This window comes from Furipterus horrens, unplaced genomic scaffold (genome assembly GCF_987537825.1).
Source record: "Furipterus horrens unplaced genomic scaffold, mFurHor1.1.pri manual_scaffold_13, whole genome shotgun sequence".
NCBI lineage: Eukaryota > Metazoa > Chordata > Mammalia > Chiroptera > Furipteridae > Furipterus > Furipterus horrens.
In genome coordinates, this window is record NW_028327183.1 from 20,274,323 (window position 1) to 20,297,240 (window position 22,918).

The window sequence follows — 22,918 nt, forward strand, 5'->3', positions numbered from 1 at the left end:
ACGTAGTCTCGAAGACCTGATGGACCACTCCTCGGAGGACCCTGGGACAGGGAGCAGCCACTACATCTGCGCATGTGCACGGCGGTGAGCTTGCCGGTGGCCGCCCTTCCCCCACGTCCAGCCGCTAGTGGGTTACAGGACCCCGGTTTACGTGCGTCCTCGCTGCCCAACGCTGTGACAGTGCCTGACACTGAGCCACGAGCGGAGACTGCCCCTCTAGGTATGAGGGGGACTGCCAGGCAGCCCCGCGAGGCTGGGGGGCAGAGTGGAAGGAGATGAAGGATGTGCTGGTGCCCGCTCTGGGTAGCATCCCAAACTTCAGCGACTCGTTGGAGGCGGTGACCCTCGGGGCGGCGTCCGGGGGCCACCCGGCGCTATCCTCGGCGTGGTGTTGGGGGGGCCCGCCGGGCTGGACGGGAGAGGGCGGGGACGGCGGAGTGGGAGGGCGTCTGCGAGTCTCGCCTTCCTCCCTTTGTCCGGAGTAGTGCTTCCTACTGGCGGCGAGGGTCCGGCTGGGCTGGAGAGATTCCGGAAGTCCGTCCGGGAGCCCGCTTTACTAGGCCGGGCAAGTGCCGGGCGAGGCCCGGGGCGGGGCCGGACACACCTGGCCGCACTTGGATGCCGCGTGCTGCGTCCTCGGGCCTCGCTGGGTGGAGGGAGAATTGAAAGGCCCAGCAAGTTTTCTGATCCACACGGCGTTCCGAATGAATAAGAGTTCCGACCTCTTTGCAAGAGCCTTTTCTGTTAAGTGTTCGCGTAGTCCTCACACCTATCCTGGGACTTCACTGGTATTGCAGTTTCAAGATAAGGAAAAACCGACGCTCAGAAAGGTGATTTGCCCAGGTCACGCAGGCAGCTGGTACTTTATGTTATATGAATGGCAAGTATGTTTTCGTTTGCCTTTTGACGTTGCTCAGTGGTAGTTTTTGCCATGCAGGCGTTTTGAATTTCTCCAGTTGAATTTACTGCTCTTTTTTTTTGTGGCAGGCAAAGGCTTCACTGCACACTTTGAGATTATATTGGGTTGACCGAAAATTTCGTTTAGTTTTTTTCCTTAAGATGGCTCTAGTAGTGCTTAGCTGTCTTTAACTTAATTCGAAACAATTTTGTTAGGTTGTATTGTGACGTCTGTCATATCAGCATGCATTTAAAAAAAAAAACATCAAAATTTGTGAATTTTTGTGCAGCCATTTTAATGTTGAAGATAGAAGAACATACGTAATATTTTCGGTGTATTATGCTTTATTATTTTAAGAAAGGTTAAAAACTCGAAACAAAAAATTTGTGCAGTGTATGGAGAAGGTGCTGTGACCAATGGAATGTGTCAGAAGTGGTTTGTGAAGTTTCTTGGCTTTTGGCCAAATAATTCTTTGCTGTGGGGCTGTCCAATGCATTGGAAGATGTTTAACAGCACCCCTGGCCTATACCCACCAGAGGCTAATAGGGGGAGACAGCCAACATACTCAGAATATCCAAATCAATGAAATTATTGTTGAAAATGAAAAATGCGTCTTTTCTTTTACGGAAAAAACTAAATGGACTTTTTGGCCAACCCAATACAAGTTTTCTGATATTTCCCAGTGGTACTTAAGAATGGTATATATTTTTTAATTTGCTGGTACTCTTATTGTGATCCCATTAATGGTTACATTAAATTGGGAATGTACACCTTTATGATGTTCGCTCTTACTATAGGCCTTCCCATTTGTTCATGTCCTTTTTTGTTTTGCTTCACACCAGCAGATTTTATAATCTTCATAAAACAATTGCATTTTCTTTAACTTTATGTAGTATTTTACTGCTGTCGAAGATGGGATTTTTCCATTATTTTATCTTTTTTCTCTTGTATTTGATATTTCCCACTTTTTAATTTTGTATATTTGAGATTTGTCCTTTTTTTCCTTAGTGTAGCTAATGGTTACCTATCTTTATTGTTAAAGAATAACTTTTAAATGTCTGTAGTGTCTGTTGTAATGTCTCCTCGATCATTCTTGATATTTGTTATTTGTGTTCTCATTTTTTCCTTGGACAGTTTGGCTAGAGGGTTGTCGATATTAACCTTTGAAAGTAACCAGCTTTTGGTTTCATTGAATTTCTCTATTTTTCGGTTTTCAGTGTCATTGATTTTTTTCTCTTACCTTTACTGTTTCCTTTCTTATGCTTGCTTTGGGTATAATTTACTTCCATTGGTTATTTAGAATTCTGTTGTTTAATTTCCAGATATTCGGGGATTTTCCAGATCTCTTTCTATTATTGATTTCTACTTTAATTCTGTTTTTCAAAGAATATGCTCTCAAATTTCAGTTCTTTAACATTTATTGGCATTTGTTTTATGGTCAAGAATATGATTTATTTTGGTGAATGTTTCATATGTACTTTAATGACTATTGTGCTGTTGCTGGTGGGTTTTTATAGAAATACTAAACGGGTCAGGGTAGTTGATATTGTGATTCAATTCTTTTGTATCCTTAGTGGCTTTCTGTGTGTTCTAGGACTGTGAAAAGAGTATTGAAGTCTCCAACTATAATTACGGATTTATCTCTTTTTCCTTTTTCTATCATTGCCTCTTGTATCTTGAAGTTCTTTTCTTAGGTACCGATATATTTAGGATTGTTATGTCTTCTTGGTGATTTGACGCATTTACTATTATGAATTATCACTCTTTATCCCTGTTAATATTCCCTCTGAAATTTACTCTCTCTGGTAGTTATATAATCACTCTGCTTTCTTTTGATTAGTGTTTGCAAGGTATATCTTTTTTCATCCCTTTACTTTTGACCTAGCTATGTTTTTATATTTTAAAAAGACTGCTTATATACAGCACATAGTTTGGTATTGCTCTTTTTAATCCAATTTGACAATCTCTTGTCATTTAATTGGTAATGTTTATACCAGTTATTGATGTGGCTGGATTAAAATCTACCATCTTGCTAGTTTTTTTCTACCTTTCCCTATTTTCCTCTTTTTCTGACTACTTTTGGATTTTTTTAAAGTACTTTTAATGATTACATTTTTTTTTTCTCACTGTTGGCTTATCATTTATATGTCTTCTAAAAAAATTTTTGTGGTTGCCCTAGAGTTTACAGTAAACATATTGAGTTAATCCAAGTGGACCTTTAAACAATATGCTGTGTAATGTAAGATCCTTAGGACAGTGTACTTCAAATTTCATTACCTCACATTTTGTGCTATTATTTATCTTTATTTTCAACCATCCTGGAGGTCTTTATTCCTTTGTATAGATCCAGGTTTCTGTCGGGTATCATATTCCTTCTGTTTGAAGAACTTATTTAAATATTTATTTTTTAAAAATTACATTTTATTGATTATGCTATTACAGTTGTCCTAATTTTACCCCCTCAGCACACCTCCACCCAGCACCCCTAACTCTCTCAGGCAATTCCCATACCATTGTTCCTGTCCATGGGTCATGTGTATAAGTTCTTTGGCTACTTCATTTCCTATACCATACTTCACATCCCCATAGCTATTTGGTAACTACTTATTCATACGTCTTAATTCCCTCACCTCTTCACCCATTCCCCCACACCCCCCTCCCATCTGGCAGCCATCAGAATACTTTCCATATCCATGATTCTGTCTCTCTTTTTGTTTGCTTAGTTTGTTTTTTAGATTCAATTATTGATAGATATATATTTATTGCCATTTTATTGTTCATAGTTTTGATCTTCTTTTTCTTAAATAAGCCCCTTTAACATTTCATATCATAATGGTTTGGTGATGATTGAACTCTTATAGTTTTTTCTTGTCTGGGAAGCTCTTTATGTGACCTTTAATTCTAATGATAGCTTTACTGGGTTGAGTAATCTTGGCTGTAGATCCCCACTTTTCACAACTGAATATTTCTTGCCAGTCCCTTATAACCTGCAAAGTTTCTTTTGAGAAATCAGCTGATAGTCTTATGGGAACTCCCCTGTAGGTAACTAACTTTTCTCTTGCTGCTTTTAAGTTTCTCTCTTTAACCTATGGCATTTTAATTATAATGTGTCTTGGACTGGGCCTCTTTGAATCCATCTTGTGTCGGACTCTCTGCTTCCTGGACTTGCATGTCTATATCCATCACCAAAGTAGGGAAGTTTTCTTTCATTATTTTTTTCCAAATAGATTTCCAATTTCTTGCTCTTTCTCTTCTCCTTCTGGTCTCCCTGCAGTGCACATGTTGGACCTCTTAAAGTTGTCCCAGAGGCTGCTTAACTTTTTTTGGATTCTTTTTTCTTCTTGTTCTGATTGGTGGTTTTTTGCTTCCTTATGTTCCAAATCATTGATTTGATTCTTGGCTTCATCCTCCCTACTTTTATTTCCCTGTAAATTTTTCTTGATTTCAATTAGTGTATTCTTCATTTTTGACTGAATCTGTTTTACACTGTTGAGGTCTTCACTAAGTTCTTTGAGCATCCTTATAACCAGTATTTTGAACTCTGCATCTGATAGATTGTTTATCTCCATTTTTTTTAGTTCTTTTTCTGGAATTTTGATCTGTTTTTTCATTTGACCCATGTTTCTTTGTCTCCTAGTTTTGGCAGCCTCCCTGTATTTGCTTCTGTGTATTAAGTTGGGCTACTGTGACTTCCTGTCTTAGCAGCATGGCCTAATGTAGTAGGTGTCCTGTTGGGTCCAGTGCACAGCCTCCCCTATCACCCTCTGTGAGCTGAGTACATCCTCCTCTTGTAGTTGAGCCTTGGTTGCTGTTGGCAGGTCAATGGGAGGGATTTACTCAAACCAGTCACCTGCAAGGACTGGCTGTGACCACTGGACCACCAGCCTCTGCTCTCTGTGGAGGATCAGCTGTGCTGGGGCAGGATGGTGGTGCTCTGACATGACCTATAGCTGTCCACTGGGTGCAGAGGACTGGTGTTTCCCAGGTGGTGCAGGCCAAGTTCAGCCACCACTTGTGTTTTGCTCCGGCCATGCTGCCTGAGCTATAGAGCAGTCTGAGATGGCTGCTATTTGTGCTCAGCTTGGAGATTCCCAGGTGAAGCCAATCTGTGAGTCTAGGCTGGCTGCTGCTAATGGCAGGCCTGGGGCCACTTAGAAGAGGTACAGGGGCTGGGTGCTCACTGAGGCCAGCTGTTGCTTGTTTGAGAGAATTTAGGAAGTTATGAAGCCTGAGCCAAGACCAGCCATTCATATGGAAAAGTCACGGTTAACAGTTTGGGTGGGACGGAGTCTCAGAAAATCTCCAGGGTAGGGCAAACAGTGTTAGCCAGGTTGACAGAATCTCAGATTTAGCACCTGCCTGCGGGTTCTGTGACCCTTTGCGGGGAGAGCTCAGAAAAGGGACAATGGCATCTGACTGCTTATCAGTCTGGGAGAAAGCTGTCCTCCAGCTCCTCCTTTGATGCCAGCACTTCCATTCCTTCCAGTTTGCTGCTGGTGCCTTTCAAACTGCTACCCTGGTGCTGGAGCTCAGGAGGAGTGAGTCTGAGTAAGTTTGTGTGTAGGTTCTTTAAGGGGAACTGCTTGGGATCCCAGAAGTTTCTTCCACCGATTTAATCTCCATTGGTTTTTGCAACCAGAAATTATGGGTACTTATCTTCCTGGTGCTGGAACCCTGGGCTAGGGAGCCTGGTATGGGGCTGGGACTCCTTGCTCCTGAGACGTCCCTCCTGAATTTCTACCCACCACATGTGGATGTGGGACCAGCCTTTTCCGTGTCTCTGCCCCTGCTCCCAGTCTGGATGGATGTAGTTTCTTTAATTCTGTAGTTGTCACGCTTGCATTCAACTAGATATCTGATGGTTCTGAATGGCGATTGTTCTATATTTTAGTTGTAATTTTGATGTGGTTGTGTAAAGAGGTGAGCCGTGTTTACCAATGCCACCATCTTGACCGGAAGTCCCTCTAAATATTTCTTATAGTACAAGGTCTATGGTAATGAATTCTACTTTTGTTTGAAAAGGTTTTTATTTTTTATTTTGAAAGATATATTTGCTGGGTATAGAATTCTGGGTTGATAGGGTTTTTTTTGTTTTTCTTTTTAAAGGTACTTGAAAGGTGTCAGTACATTGTCTCTGACTTGTATACGTGTATTTTCTGATGAGATGTTTGCTGTGATTATTTCTTCCTCCATATAGAATATGTTTTTTTCCTCTGGCTGCTTTCAAGACTTTCCCTTTGACTTCGGTTTTCAGTGATTTGACTATGATGTGTTCACATGTATCTTTGTTTTGCATTTTGGGCTTTAGCCTCTTTGGATAAAGTTTCTGAACTTCTTGGATCTGTGCTTTGATATTATTCATTATTTCTGGAAAAGTCTTGGCCATTATGTGTTGAAATATTTGTCCCATTTTTTCCTCTTTTTAAAAAAATCTTGGGGGAGAGAGAGAAATATTGATTTCTTGTTCCACTTATTTATGCATTCATTGGTTGCTTCTTGTATGTGTACTGACCAGGGATTGAACCCACAACGTTGGCATATCTGGACAACACTAACCAACTGAACTTTTTGGCCAGGCCATCCTTTTGGTATTCCAATGACATGTTTCTTAGATCATTTGATATTGTGCCAGAGCTCTTGGATATTTGTTTGTTGTTTGTTTTCCATCCACTTTCTCATTGTATTTCAGTTTGGGTCATTTCTTTTGACCTATATTCAGATTTCCTGAAAATTTCCTTAGCTTTGTTGAGTTTAATAATGAGCCTGTTGAAGGTATTTTTTCAACTTCACTGTTGTACTTTACTTTCTTTTCTTAGCATTTCCATCTGATTTTTTTCTTGTGTTTCCATCTCTTCTGAAATTCCCTATTTACTCATGTTGTTCATCCTTCCCATTAAAGCCTTTAATATATCAATTGTAGTTATTTTAAATCCCCATCTGATATTTTTCATTAGTTGAGGCTTCTGTTGATTGCTTTTTCTCTTGATAGTGGCTCGTCTTACTCATGCCTTTTCGGGTGTCTCATAATATTTTATTGAAGGTGAGGGATGCCAGTATGATCCTTTCTGCTCCTTTTGAAGAGGCAAAGTAACTATCCCAGGAGGTGTTTTTTTCCTAGGTGATGTGCAGGGATTTCTAGGAGTTCTGAGGCAGGTCAGATCTTTAATAACAGTACCTTCCTTTTTGCTTTATTCCAGGTCTGCTTTCATATCTGTGCCTTTACGTAAAAGCTGCAGAAAATGAACAAATCCCAGGTGAGTTATTTCCAATTTTGTTTTTTCAGTACATTTGAGGAAGCTTATAAGGATCTAGAATATGAAACTGAAGTATAAATGAGTAAAACTCAAGAAATACACAGTAAATATTACTGATCAATACCAGCAGCTGAAAAGCAAACCAGGTTAATTAAGTGCCTTACATGGGTTATGAATACCATTTTCTTGGTTGTCTAGCATTAGGTCTGAATCAATTTTATGGACCTGCATTTAGATTGTGTTTTGGACAGCATCTGCAGAAACAACCCAAGTTAAAAGCATTCTCAATTTGTCTGTGGTTATTTCATATAGCATTCTTCAGTGCAAACTGCAGGATCTTATTATGTGTGTTTTATTTTTCTAATCAGATAACATGATGCAGAGAACTCAGTAAACATTTGGTGTGTATTTAAATTCTCCTCTAACCTCCACAAATATCATTGTTATTACTTTCTTGAGTAGCTTTCCAGAGTTTATTTGTACATATTTATAAAGTACAAGTACAGGTTATTATAAGATAGCGTATTAATCATACTGTTCTGTTTATATATGTTTTGTTTTCAATTAATAGACTTCATTTTTTTGAGCCGTTTTGGGTTTATAGAAAATCTGAGTGGAAAGCACAGATTCCCATATACTCCCTATGTACGCACACAGTTTCTCTTATTAACATCTTACATTAATATGGTATTCCTGTTATAATTTGAGTCAATATTGATATTTTACCTAAAGTCCATAGATTACAGTGGATTCACTGTTGGTGGTGTACATTCTGTGCGTTTTCACAAATACATAATGCCATGTATCCACCATTATAATATCCCACAGAATAGTTTCTCCACCCTAAAATCCCCTGCGCTCTGTCTATTAATTCGTCCCTCCCTTTCCTTGAGCCTGTGGTAATCACTTCTATTTTTTGGACAGCAATTATTATTTCTATTTTACAAGTGGAAACTGAAGCCCTGAGTAGATAAATGCTTACCGAAGATGGCAAAGTAATTAGGAAGGTGTGCAGTCTAGCACTTTGAAGTTACAAGGGCCTTTTCCAAGCCCAGTTTCTCTTTTTAATTTCTTCCAACATCCATATGGGTTAAGAATTACCCTGTAAAAATGAAGAACCCGAGTCTTGAGATAAGCTGCTTGCCCAAGGCCAGGCCTGCAGCACACGGGTGGGTAGGGCTGGGCCCTCTGTTGCCTGGCTTACCCGTGACCCCATGGGCCCAGCACCTTGTAGCAGACTTCTTTTTCAGCTCCTTGGCAATGGAGTCATTGAGCTTCCTCTCAAATTGCCCCAGAGGGTCTGCATAGTGTCCATTTCCACCAAGACAAACGTCCTGGCCCATGCTGGGGGCTCGCACACCTACACACAGCCAGCAGTCACACGACTCTCCCACTGTTCTTTTTACTGCCTCCATTGTTATGCTTTTCCAGAATGTCATAGAGTTCAAGTCATACAGTATGTAGTCTTTTCAGATTGGTTTCTTTCACTTAGAAATATACGTTTAAGATTCCTCCATGTCTTTCCATGGCTTGATAACTCATTTCTGTTTAGCACAGAATCATACACATAGTTCATTATACGGATGTACCACCATTTATTTTATCCATAACCTCTTGAAGGGCATCTTGGTTGCTTCAAAGTTTTGGAAATTGTGAATAAAGCGTTATATAAACACCATGTACAAGGGTTTGTTTTCCATCTGTATATCTTCTTGGGTGAGGTGTCTGTTAAGGTCCTTGCCCCCTTTTTGTTTTGTTTTTTTAAGATTTTATTTATTTATTTTCAGAGAGGGGAAGAAAGGGAGAAAGAGGGAGCGAAACATCAGTGTGCAAGAGAAACATTGATCGGTTGCCTCTCCACACCCCCAACTAGGGACCTGGCTGGCAAGTCAAGCATGTGCCCTGACCAGGAATTGAACCAGCGACCTTTTGGTTCACAGGCTGGTGCTCAACCCACTGAACCACACCAGCCAGGGGTTCTTTTTAAAATTTAATTTATTTTATTGAACTTATTAGGGTGACCCTGGTTCACAAAACCATACAGGTTTCAAGTGTATGACTCAACAAAACATCACTTGCTATTTGTTTTTGAATCCATCTGTGTGCCCTTTTCCTTTGTGTATATCTTTCTTTTATTTTTTTTTTAAAGTGGATTCTCTAAGGATTACAGTTTATATACTTTACTATCACCTTGAAGTAATATCGTACCACCTCAGTACAATTCAAGAATGTTATACAGTATATATCAGTGAATTCTTGCAGCTTTTATCTGTGCTTTTATTTTTCCTTCATTTTGAAAAATATTTTCCCTGGTTATAGAATTCTTGGGTTTGTTTTTTCTTTCAATATTTTAAAGATGGCATTCTGCTTTTGCCTCACTCCTGTGGTGTTTGTTAAGAAGTAAGTCTTCATTTTTATTCTTATTCCCTGAAGGGAACACATTTTTTTCTTCTGGCTACTTTTAAGGTATCTTTTTCTCTGGCATTTAGCAATTTGAATATGATGTATCTTTGTATTTATTCTGCTTGGGCTTTTTTGAGTTTTTTAGATTTATGGTCAATGTCTTTTATCAAATTTGAGAAATTATCAGTTATTATTTTTTCAAATACAGCAGTCCCTCTCTATATCGCGGTTCACTTCTCGCGGCCTCACTGTATTGCGGGATTTTTAAAAATATTATATTTAATTATCGCGGATTTTTCGCTATAAGGTTGATAAGGGACTGGGAGCTGTTTATAAGTGTGTGGGAAGGGTTTATAAAGCCTTAAAAAATATATAAATACTAAAATAAATGTAAGGTTCTTCGCGGATTTTCACCTATCGCGGGGGGTCTAGAATGTAATACCCGTGATAAGTGAGGGAATACTGTGTTATTCCCATCCCATTTTTAAATCTCCTCTTCTGGAACTACACATCTACACATTATCCTTTTCTTTGTTTTTTTTCTTTCAGCTTTCTAAGCAATAATACATTAGATTTTTTTACCAAGTTTCACATCTTATGTTTTTCCCCCATTTTTTTTCTCTGTGCTTCAGTTTGGATATCTTTTGATCAAACTGTATTTGAGTTCACAATTCTTGTCTTCTGTTGTGTCCAGTCTGCTATTAAGTTTACACAATGAGCTTTTAATTTCATTTACTACATTTTACAGTTCTAGAATATACATTTGCTTCCTTTTTGTAGATTCTGGTTCTTTGTTGAACTGTTCTCATATTTTCATTCACATTGCCTATCTTTTTCTCTGTATTCTTTTACACATTACAGTTAACCTGAAGTCTTCGTGTGCTAATCTAATACATGGCCAATAGCATTCTTTTGAGCTGCTTAATCTGTTGATATTTTGTCTTTTGCTTTTTTACATGTCTAGTAATTTTTGTGTGTTGGACTTGTTGTATGATACATACCCTCCTCTAAAGAATGGTAAGTTTGTTCCTGCCAGTTATTTAACTACTTGGCAGAACAAAACTGCTGCTCTTTGGTAGTCATTCTGGAGGCTTGATTTCCACCTATGCATATTAGAAACTGGTCTGAAGATCTGAGGTGAAATTTTGTTCAGCTTTTATTGTTGTTTTTCCTTAGAATTCTGAAGTCATAGCTTTTTAGTGTTATCAAGGAGTCCAAAGGCCTATCTACATATCAGAACGTGACCTCTTCAATTCTCTCCCAAAACCTGTAGGCTTTTCTCTTTGTACTCAGTGTTCTAAAATTTTTTGGTGGTTTGCTTTTTTCTTTCTTGTTGTCTGATCGTTAGTAAGATACATTTTGTTTTTTACTTTTTATGTTTGATTTTGTGAAGTATGGAAATGCACAGAAACACAAAAGCATATTAGGTCGAGAAACACAAAAGCATATTAGGTCGAGCTGTATAAAGTTGCTCGTTTTGTGTGTCAAAACAGTTGAATATCATCAATTTCAGTATGGCTCAACCTAATAACTATCAACCTGTTACACCACCTAGTAGTCAATACGTAACATCTTATTTGCTTCCACATATTATGTGCATGGAAGTTTTTCTCTTTGTGTCAAACAATTTGTACATAAATTTCTATTCTCTCTTTCTCTCTGTTGTGGATCTGCCCTCTCTATCGTACTGCTGCTCTTGATATTAGGTCACCTCACTCAGTGCTAAAATGTTCTTGATCATTAAAGCCAGTCTCTTCGCCCCAGGCATAGCCAATATTAAAAATTTGGTGTGGGTATATCAGATCCCCTTTTTAAAGATTTTTGTGGGCATTAAGTAGAATTTATTAAATTTAGTGGTTACGGTATGTGTGTATATTTGGAATTCTGTTTTAACCAATTATTAATATTTTTCTGCAAGCTTTTCTGTGCCTTTTATTTTTAGGCTTTGAGTTTACCTCTTGTAAAAAGTATGGGTTTTTTAAAAAAATAAACTTCTGAAGGTCTTAATCTCTTATATTTATTTCATTTTATTTTGATTACTGAGTTTTTTGACCCACTTTTATTTTTCTACTGGTTTGTTAGAAGCTATTTCAATCCTTTTAAAGGTTTATTTTACTCTTCTAATGCTTACTTAAATGTTTAAAGTTAATCACAATTTATATTTTCCTCTCAAACAATACTTTCTCTCTGCCACAACTCTCAGTCCCTTCTTGCCTGCAAAGTTTCTTTAGAGAAATTAGCTGAAAGTCTTATAAGCACCACATTTGTAGGTAACTCTCTGCTTTTCTCTTGCTGCTTTTACGATTTTCTCTTTATCTTTAACCTTTGGTATTTTAATTATGATGTGTCTTGGTGTGGTCCTTTTTGGGTCTAACTTGTTTGGGACTCTCTGTGCTTCCTGGACTTGTATGTCTATTTCCTTTGCCAAATTTGGGTATTTTTCTTCATTATTTTCTAACATAAGTTTTATATTTCTTATTCTTCCTCTTCTCCTTCTGGCACCCCTATGATTTGGATGTTGGCACCTTTAAAGTTTTCCCAGAGATTCCTGAGCCTCTCTTCATTTTTTTCAATTCTTATTTCCTCATTCTGTACTGGTTGACTGTTCTTTTTCTTCCTTATGTTCCAGATCATTGATTTGAAACCTGGTTTCCTTCCCTTCACCACTGTTTTTTTGTGGATTTTCCTTCATTTCATTTAGCATAGCTTTCACTTCTTCCCTTACGCATTTGCCATACTTAAGGATATCTGTGAAGTCTGTGGGCATCTTTATCACCAGTGTTTTGAACTCCGCATCTGTTAGGTTGGCTATTTCCTATTTTGTTAGGTTGGCTATCTCCTTGTCGCTTAGTTCTCCCACTGGAACCTTGATCCGTTCCCCCTTTTGGGTCATACTTTTCTGTCTCCTTAACTTGGCTCCTGTGTTTGTTTGCCTCTGTGTCTTAGGTAGAGCTGTCACACCTGTTATGTTGTAAGGGGAAAAGCCTTAGGTATTTGTCAGTACAGGGTGACCCATTTCACCACGTTTTGGCACTGTATGTGGAGGAGGGGTCTGAGAGGGAACAATGTCACTTGCTCAGCACTTGCCCCTGTTCCAGGTACTTCTCCCACTTTCATATGGGTCTGGCACCTCTCTAGCTGTTGCCCTGGCTGTCATTCCCAGAGTGGGTGGGTCTGCAGACGTTCTAGGACCATGGGGGCCCTTTAAACAAGCAGACTCTGCTGAGAGACTGGCAGTTTCTTCCTCTGTCCCACCCCCCACTGGTTTGTACAGTCAGAAGCAATGAGGGTCTGTTTTCCCCGGTGCTGGGACCGTGAGCTGGGCAGTCTGGCCTGGTGCTGGGAGCGCTCCTCAGGTGTCCCTCCTGACTTTTTAAAACATGGGACTGCACTTTCCACCAGCCTGCCACTGCTGCCACCACACCGTGTCCTCTCCGCCCCTCTTACCTGTCTGGATGAGTATTTCTTCTTTATATCTTGTTTGTTGGACTTCTATGTGGTTCGAATTTCTAGAACTTCTGGTTGTCTCTAGTTTTGAGGTAGTTGTATTCCTTCTTAATTGTGGAGGGAGACACAGCATCTCTCTCTAGGCCTCCATGCTGGCCATAAGTTCTGACATCTTATTTAAGGCTACTGTATCAGAATTGTGTTTTATTAACAATTTTTGGAGCAGTTCTTTGTATAGAGTGTGGAAAACAGCATTCTGAGAAAAAGTATTTTTATATTTGATGGCAGAGTCATTTCTGAGTCATTGTGAATCGAGCCTCAGTGATGGACCACAGGTTGATACCCTTGTTGGTCGGACAGCGATGCCAAAGTACTTATCATGTGGCAAAGTGGATGCAGATGGTTTTGGAAGTTATCGAGGGGTCTTCGGTATTTTTTCCTTATAACTTCTTTCTGGTTTTGATCAAATGCTTGGTTTTCTTTTCATATTTATGTGCTTCAGGATTTCTTTTGTTCCATGGGGATAAAGTATCATATGTAGAAGACTTTAAAATGTACATGTAATTTATTTTATATAGATATATGCACACACAAACCTATGTAGCCACCATTTAGGCTAAGAAATAGAAATTAGCCAGCATTCTAGAAGCCCTTTTGAAATTTTCCCTGTGTGGCTGGAATTAGTTCATTTTCAGTGCTTTATATTACTCAGTTGTTTTAATATTCAAGAAATTAATCCATTGATGAACAGTTGTTTTGGGCTTTTATGTAAAATGGTGCTGTGAACATAATTTTATATTGACTTAAATTTTTATTTTTTAAACCAAGATGTAATTGACATATAACATTAGTTTCATATGTACATGATGATTTGCTGTTTGTACATATGAAACCACAATAAGTCTAGTTAACATCCATCACCAAGGTTTTTTTTTCTCATGATGAGAATATTTAAGATTTACTCTTAGCAGCTTTCATTAATGCAATAGTGTTATTAACTATAACTGTCACGCTACACATTGTACATCCCCATGACATATTTATCTTATAACAGGAAGTTTGTACCTTTTAACTCCCTGCCATCACCCTCCCATTCACAACCACCAATCTGTTCTCTGTATCTATGAGCTCAATTTGTTTGATTTCACATATAAGTGAGGTAATATGGTATTTGTCTTTCCCTCTCAGACTTATGTCACAGCATAATGCCTTCAAGATCCATCCATGTTGTCTCAAGTGGCAGGCTCTACTTTTTTATCGCTGAATGTTTCTAAAGGCATCCATATGCCTGCGCGCATCAAAGCCCAGTAAGACACGAACACGGGTATGCAGCAAAGAAAGGAAGGGTTTAGTAGTATTCCACGCAGCAGCGTGGGTGGAACTGGAAAGCATTATGTTAACGGAAATAAACCAGTGAAAGACAGACCTACCAAGTGATTTCACTTACATGTGGAATCTAATGAACAAAATAAACAAAATAGAAATAGACTCATAACTGTCAAAGAGGAGGTAGTAGTGAGGCTCGGTGAAAGTTAAGGGATTAAGAAAAAAGAACAACCTCACAGACAGACATCAGTATGGTCATTACCAGAGGGAAATGGGGGTGGGGGCAGGCAGGAGAGGGTAGAGGGGGGATAAATGGTGATGGAAGGAGGCTTGACTTGGGGTGGTGAACACACAATACAATATACAGATGTTGTATTATAGAATTGTATCCCTGAAACTGATATAATTTTATTAACCAATGTCACCCCAGTAGGTTCAATTAAAAGAAAAAGTAAGGGTTTATTTTCAGGAAGTGGCCACCTGGAGACAGGTGAGCTAATGGTAAAGACCTGGCTTCTCAGTGGCTGCCAGGGGATGGGTTATATGGGGTAAAGTCACAAAACATGGTGAGTAAGGAAGGTAGGGTCATGATCAGAAGCAAGGACTCTTATTCACTGGTCAGCACTCGAATAGGAGGTCATTGATCTGTGCATCTGGCCCTGGTGTCAGTCATGGCGTTGCTCAGTCTGGTTTCACCGCTTTTCTGGGTCTGCAGGTGAAGCAGAGCTGATGCCTAGATGTTATCTCTAGTTTGATGAAACTGTCTTTGGAGTCAACAGACCCCAGGCTTTGTCTCTAAGATTATTTGATACCAACCAGAACCTTACTCTCCTGAGGGCTTAATAATTAAGGGAGTTGTTGTGCAAGGGAGGAAGAGCCAGGTGAGTCAGGGTGCTGGACAAGGCCAGCTTGAATCAAACAGAAAGGAGAAAAGGTCATGTTAAAGAAATGAAGTTCCATATGATTACACGAATAATATTCCATTGTGTACTTATATTTCATCTTGTTTATCCATTCATCCATTGATGGACGCTTAGGCTGTTTCCATATCTTGGATAGTGTAGATCATGCTGCATTGAACACGATGGTGCATATATCTTTTTGAGTAGTGTTATTTTCTTTAGTTCAATACCCAGAAGTTGAATTGCCAGATCACATGGTAGCTCTATTCATAATTTTTTGAGGAACTTTCATGCTAGTTTCAGTAGTGGTTGTACAATTGACGTTCCCCCCAACAGTGCACATTCTTTTCTCCATATCCTTGCCAACACTTACCTCTTTTCCTTTTTATAACAGGTGTTCTAACATGTGAATTGAGAATTATTGTGGTTTTGATTTGCATTCCCTGAGTGGAGATACTGAACATCTTTCATGTACCTGTTGGCTCTCTGTATGTCTTTTGAAAAGTGTCTGTTCAGATCCTCTCCTCTTTAGTTGGGTGTTTGGTTTTCTGTGACTCAGTTATATGAGTTCTTTATAGAATTTGGATATTAACCCCTTACCACATAAATGCTTTGCTCAGTTGTCTTATTTTATTGGTTGCCTTTGCTGAGCAAAAGCTTTTTAATATGATGTAGTCCTGCTTGTTTATTTCGCTTTTCTGTCATTTTTATGACTTGGGTATGGTAGGCAGATCTTTATGCCTAATATGTCTTATAATTGGAAGTCCATCTTTTGCCTTTAAATATTCAAAGCTGAAAAGCGTTCCTAGACCCACTTCCCAGACACCAATAGGATGTCTGAGAATTCAGCTCAATTCTGACACTCTCTGCCCAGAATCAGATTCCATAGGCTAAGGGGTCAGTCCTATAAGACTGCTACCCAACCCCCAACTTCAGTTGCCAGTCAAAAGCCTGGGTTGTTACCAGTGCTTCTAACCAACTGGCTATGAATTAGAGTGCTTCTGATTGGCTATGAAACATAGGTTCCCAGAACACCTCCTTGGGTCCAATTATTTTTCTAGAGCAGCTCACAGAACTCAGAGAAACATTTTACTTAGTAGATCACCAGTTTAGTGTAAAAGGATATATCTCAGGCACAGGCAGATGGGAGAGGTTCACGGGGCAAAGTTTGGGGAAAGGGTCCAGAGCTTCCATGCCCTCTCCCAGGTGCCACGGTCTGAGGAGCGGCTCAGTGTCCACCAGCCCAGTCCTCTGAATCCACTGACCGACCATCTCTTCTTTGCAGAGGTCACGGAGTGGGACGGAAAGTTCCAACCCTCTAATCACAAGGTTGGGTCTCCTGGTAATCAACCCCCATCCTTAGGTGCTTTCCATATGTCACCTTATTAACATAACACATCTTTGTCGCTCTCTTTTTCTCAGGAAAGTCCAGGGGTTTTGGAAGCTGTGAGCCAGGAACTGTGAATAAAAATCAGATACATATGAGAAACACGCTTTGATCATCTGAATGACCAAGCATTTATTTCCTATAAATCACAATATCACAGTCTGCCCCTGATCTTCAAACACATTCTCTTATAGTAAAACAATCATAAAGGTCAAAATATATTAGCACATTATTTTGAATCCCACTGAGTTATTAATAACTGTCCAGTCCATCATCATATTGTACGAAAACATCTCCCAGGGCATGTTCACTCAGGTTTGTAGGCTTTTGTTTGAACTTGTCAGGTTCCAAAAGCTGGATTGGTCTCAACAATAGTTTCACACTTTTAGTAGTTGGGGAGTGAAAATTTCTCCGTTCTTCTAGGTTTTTCTGGCTGGTCTAATAATCAAATTGACATGAGACAGATTAGCAGGAGAAATACAAGTTAAAGTTTAATAACATGTATACCTCCTGTATAGATGAGAGAGACTCAAGAAAACTGAGTAACTTGTCAAAATGGAGACACCATCCCCTTCAGCTGAAGAGGAAAGATGTTGGGGGAGGGGGTCAGTTTGGGGAGGTTACCAGGAGGAGCACAGAGAGGGAGTGAAAGTGAGAGAGGAGAGACAGGAGAGAGAGAGAGAGGAAGGGGAGCGTGAGAGGAGAAAGGGAGGGAGGGGGCCGTGAGAGGAGCATGAGGAGTGAGGAGGAGAGGGGAGTGAGGGCAGAGTGAGAGGACTGAGAACGAGGGGACTGAGTGAGAGAGTAGAGCGGATAGAAGAGAGGGAGAGGGAGCGCGAAAGGGAGGCGTTTGAAACAGGAGACCGGACGGAGGGAGGAAGAAAGAGTGTGTGAGGGTTACTAGGGAGTCGCCGGGACTGAGGTGTGAGAGGCCAGCAGAGGGAGGGAGGAGAGAGGGACAGGGGAGTGAGAGGTAACAGAGGAGAGAGGAGAAGGACAAGGCATGAGAGAGAGGGGTGAGGGGGCTGGGAAGGGGAGAGAGGGGGCAGAGAGAGGGGAGACACAGGACCGGGAGGAGTAGAGAGGAGACCAGACACAGATGGAGGGGGGTGAGGGAGAGGACTGAGAGAGGATCAGAGATGGAGGCTGGTGAGGGCGGTAGGGGCAGGGTTAGGGGCGAGACAGCGCCGAGAGCAGTTGGAGAGGGGGATCGAGGGAGTGCAGTCTACGCACTGGAGCGGGGTGTCCACATGCTCTCCGGGTGCCGTCGCCCACACCTGCACCCACCAACCAGAGGTCCCCTGGAGCCCTGTCCTTTTGGATTTGTGGGGAGTCTTTATTAGGTAATGGTGATTGGTTACATCGTTTACCATGGCATTTGTCACCCTCCAGCCCCTCGCCTCTCCTCATGGGTCACAGAGTAGGACTGTAAGTTCCAGCCTCTAATCACAGGGGCAGGTGTGCTGCCTTACATAACTTTCAAAAGTCACCTCATTAACATACACAACAAAATCCTTTATTACACAACAAAATCCTTTATTACACAACAAAATCCTTTATTACTCTCAATTCTTAGGTAATTCTAGGGGTTTGCAGGCACTTGTGAGCCAGGAACTATGGACAGAGACCAAATATATTTCTTATAAATCATATCAAAACAAGTTGACCTTATTCTTTAATACTGTCTTGTTTGGTACCACGACAACAGTACCTAGGTAAGCACCAGCACCGCACTGGCTACCTTAGCTGCTGCACGCTGACATTACTACAGCACTTGTCCCTGCGTACATCTTTAGAGGAGACACGTGCTTTATAATCTTAGATAACATGCCACATGCAGCGGTGCCAGAGATAGAGGGGAATCTGAATACAAGCTCTCACCATTATACAAAGAGTTGACAAAACAGAGTGAAAATGTACAGTTGGTGTCGTGTGTAAATTTTTATGGTGAATGACTCTTACAGCAATGTGATAAGAATAACTTTTCATGTATCCTTTCTGTATCACCAAGTGCTCATCATTCCAGAATGAATAGCAATGTGCCATTTCAGGAATCAGTCTCATTCACGGATGTGACTGTGGACTTCACCCAGGAGGAGTGGGAGCAGTTGGACCCGTCTCAGAGGATATTGTACATGGACGTGATGCTGGAGAATTACAGCAACTTACTGTCAGTGGGTAAGGACAGCCTTCAGGGGAACCCCGTGTTCACCTAGTAGTGTTATGTGCTTCTCAGTTACCAGAAGTTATGAGCTTCTAAATAACTACATGGTTTAGGCCTCAAGCTTCAGGTGTTAAAGCTGAGAGATAGTGAAGACCCTCAGGTTCCAACAACCAAGCAGTTAGGAGCTGTGTTCTGTTAGCAAGTTCTCTGATATTATCAAACCAGCTATGATTTTTCAGTTGTAGCAACAAGAGTTGTGACCTGCAAAGTTAGAATTGCTGGTTGAGAACTTTCTGGGACGCTGTAGAGTGAGGGGCGGGGGGAGGGAGGGAGGGAGAATCAGAAGCCACTGGAAGTAACCTTCTAAGGATCATGAATGAGCTGGTGTCTATGAAAGGTTTTTAGGACTTTGTGTTTCAAGTCCCGAAACCTTTAGAGATGGCCGCACGCAGATGGCCGGTAGACCTCAGGTGTCGGAACATTTCCTAGTTTAGCTCAGGGTAGTTGGTGCAGTGGCCTCAGGGGACGTGGGCTTTTTCATCGTGATCCTGGACACAGATGGTAGCAGGGTCACAAGAGCGGTGACCAGTAATGCACAGAGGAAGGTAAAGGTGATTCAAGGCCTGGGAGGAGGCTGGGTAATTTGATCCTTAGTATGCCTTCAGATAAAAGTAGGGACCAGGTTGGTTTGGGGAAGAAATAGGAAAACGCAGTGAAACCAGCAGTAGCACCAACTATCAGAAGCGTCTGGGATCGTCAGATCAATTTTATATTTCCTACAGAATACATGAGTTTCTTGATCTTGCAATTCATTTACAAAAGTCTTACTTTAAAGCAGTGATTTTCAACCTTTTTCATCCCGTGGCACACGTGAACTAATTACTAAACTTCTGCAGCACGCCAAAAAATATATATTTTGTCGATCTGACCAAAAAATAGGGATAATTTTGATTCATTCACCCAGGATAGCTACTGCTTCGTTGGCTGTTAGTCACTTTTATTTGACAGTCTAAGGTCGGTGCCCCTGCTTAATGCTTTCAGGTACTGCCTGTTTTAAGAGTTTGTGCAGCACACCGGTTGGCAATCACTGCTTGAGAGGCTTGGCGCCCTGCAGTGGGATTGTGTCTGCAAAACTGAGGGCTGCTGCCCGCAGGACGTTACTTGGTGCAGATGAGCGGAGGGGGCGGTGTGAGAGCCTAGAAGCACGGAGACGGGGTGCTGGGCCGACCACAATAATTCAGAGTCACAGTTTGGATTGCTCAACTCAGGTCTGCCTCTGTCTTTTCCTTTACTATCTTCATGGGCTTATTTTCTCAGTCTCTGGGCCAGCTGTCCAGTGTCCTTGGGGACACTGCACATCTCCTTCGTCCCTGTAATTGCCACCTTCCCACATCCTGTGCTTCCTGTTGGCTGCCCTGTGTTATTTCACTTCACCCCCCCTTTTAAGGTCATTCTTCTGTGTTCCTTGTCAGCTTCCAGTTTTTTTTCCCCTTTATCTTTCACAGTTTAAGAGCTAGGAAAATCTGCACTGGGGACTTTAATACTGGAAGACTGGGTCCCCAACTAAAAAGGCAGCCCTACAATGGAACGTTTGAGGAGGCATCACATTATAGTGACAGGGTTCACAAAGTGCATTTTGTGTGCTCTTTCCTAGAGGTGTGGAAGGCTGATGACCAGATGGAGAGGGAGCACAGCGACCCTGAGGAGCAGGCGAGGCCGTTTATAATCTTTAAGAACCAAACCCCAATTGAGGAAAGACGTGATCTCTTTGGAAAATCATTCAATCTGAGCACAGACTTTGTTTCTTTGAGACAAGTACCCTATAAATTTGACTTATATGAAAAAACTTTGAAATATAGCTCGGACTTACTTAACAGTGATAGCTATGTAAGGAAGCAAGCTGATGAGTATGATGGATTTGGAAAAGCACTTCTCTACCTAAAGCAAGAGAAAGCCCATCCTGGGATGGAATACATTGAATATAACAAAAGTGGAAAAGCCTTTGGCCATAAAGAAGCCATTTTTAAACATCAGAAAATTAGAAATTTGGTACAGCCTTTCATTTGCAATTACTGTGACAAGACTTTCTCCTTTAAGTCACTCCTTGTAAGTCATAAGAGAATACACACTGGAGAAAAACCTTATGAATGTAATGTATGTAAGAAAACCTTCTCCCATAAGGCAAACCTCATTAAACATCAGAGAATTCATACCGGCGAGAAACCCTTTGAATGTCTTGAATGTGGAAAAGCTTTCACCCACCAGTCAAACCTCATTGTACACCAGAGAGCACATATGGAGAAGAAGCCATATGAATGCAGTGAATGCGGCAAGACATTTGCTCAGAAGTTTGAACTTACTACACACCAGAGAATTCATACAGGGGAGCGACCCTATGAGTGTAATGAATGTGCAAAAACCTTCTTCAAGAAGTCCAACCTCATTATACATCAGAAAATTCACACAGGGGAGAAGCGTTATGAATGCAGCGAATGTGGGAAATCCTTCATCCAGAACTCACAGCTCATTATACATATGAGAACTCATACAGGGGAGAAACCCTATGAGTGTACGGAATGTGGCAAAACATTCAGCCAGCGGTCCACTCTCAGGTTGCACTTGCGAATCCACACGGGGGAGAAACCGTATGAGTGTTCTCAGTGTGGGAAGGCCTTCAGCAGGAAGTCCCGACTCAGTGTCCATCTAAGAGTTCATATAGGTGACAAACCCTGAGGTTGCAGCCCGGTTGGACTGTGCAAAACCCTTCCACCAGAACCCTTCCAGCGGGCGGAAGCCTCCTAAAGTACTGAGGAGCATGGGAATTCATACTGAGATACCATTTGTTGACTCAAAATGTGTAAAAATAGGGTCCCCTAAGAATAAATGTGCTGAATATTAGATATGATACTCAACTAAAGAATACATATCAATATATATCTAATTGTAAATAGACATACTTAACCGTATTACATTGAGCTTTTTAAAATCTCATGTGAATTATTCAAGAATGAAATATTCTGGGAAGCAGCAGAAAAGAGCTACAGACAATACCTAGGACTTTAGTGGTTGTGTGTGTGATTATGCCACACACACAAAAAAAAACACACACAGAAATATATTTTAGATAAACACATGTGATCTAAAATTTGACACAGTCACTGGAAATTTGAAATCTTGTCCTCTAATAATTAAGACACATCAAACAAGATTTTCCATATTAAATATCACATGTGTTTTTTTAGCAGCTTTACAACTCAGTAAGCATTCCAAATGAACTATGGAACAGATTTAAAGTAGCATGTAACATGTTTTCTCCTACTGCTTGCTTGCTTATATAAGTTGGTATGATCATTGCTCTTGAGCTGCTTCTTAATTAACAGAAGACAGTATTGAAGTTTTAACCTGCTTCTGGACTTGAAGATTTTCTAGGAGCATTACTTACATAAATATGCAAATATGACATAATTAGGGAGGAGGCAGCTGTGGGCTGTATTGCTCAGTATGAACCACAGAATAAAAATGGGCTAGAGGACATCCACATCCATCATGCTGTTTTTTTACTCGGGTATTTACATACCAATGCATGTCAGTTACCAAAATGTTGTATAATCCAGTAACCACCTGAATTTTTATATGTTTCCCTAGTTTCTCTTAATATTTTATGAATTATCTTGTAAAAAATGGTAGGGTGTATATGTAGTGCACAAATGTTACGTTCGAGACTCTAAAGGAAAAATAATTTATTTTAAGAAACAATCACATGTCTTATTGCTTTTAGAAATTTCCATGTGCATAATTCACTTCAGGAATAAGTTTTTGCAGTTTTCTGTTTAGGAGAGGCGTTTCTACTTCCTTGAGTTTCACTATCATCAACCGAAAGCATTTCCCTTTGGAATCTGACTTAGTATAATTTATACCTTTACTTTAAAGTTTCACAAACACCTTAATAAATTAGCCCTGTTCAGTGATCTCTCCATATATCTTTGGCCTACAAAAATTTATCTTTCTTTTCATAACTCAAAGATACGCCATTTTAGGCTTGATTTCAGATTCACATTTTCCTCCTTTTCCTGCCAATCACAAACCACGCCTTAGAACTGTAAATGACAACCGTGAACTGGCTTTTTTAAATTAATT

The 22,918-nt window shown here is 40.5% G+C and overlaps 1 protein-coding gene across 2 annotated transcripts; it reads left to right on the forward strand.

The window, feature by feature from the left end:
- The first annotated feature begins 64 nt into the window (after positions 1 to 64).
- ZFP1 (ZFP1 zinc finger protein) lies at positions 65 to 22,488 on the forward strand. Of its 2 annotated transcripts, XM_090259766.1 has the most exons (4): positions 206 to 220; positions 7,096 to 7,152; positions 18,669 to 18,795; positions 20,436 to 22,488. In XM_090259766.1, exons 2-4 carry the CDS (start codon positions 7,138 to 7,140, stop codon positions 21,512 to 21,514), a joined length of 1,221 nt encoding a protein of 406 aa, XP_090115892.1. In that variant the 5' UTR covers positions 206 to 220; positions 7,096 to 7,137; the 3' UTR covers positions 21,515 to 22,488. The 2 variants fall into 2 exon arrangements, with proteins under 2 accessions (XP_090115893.1, XP_090115892.1); XM_090259767.1 differs by lacking the exon at positions 18,669 to 18,795 and having other exon boundaries at positions 65 to 220.
- The last annotated feature ends 430 nt before the right edge of the window (positions 22,489 to 22,918 follow it).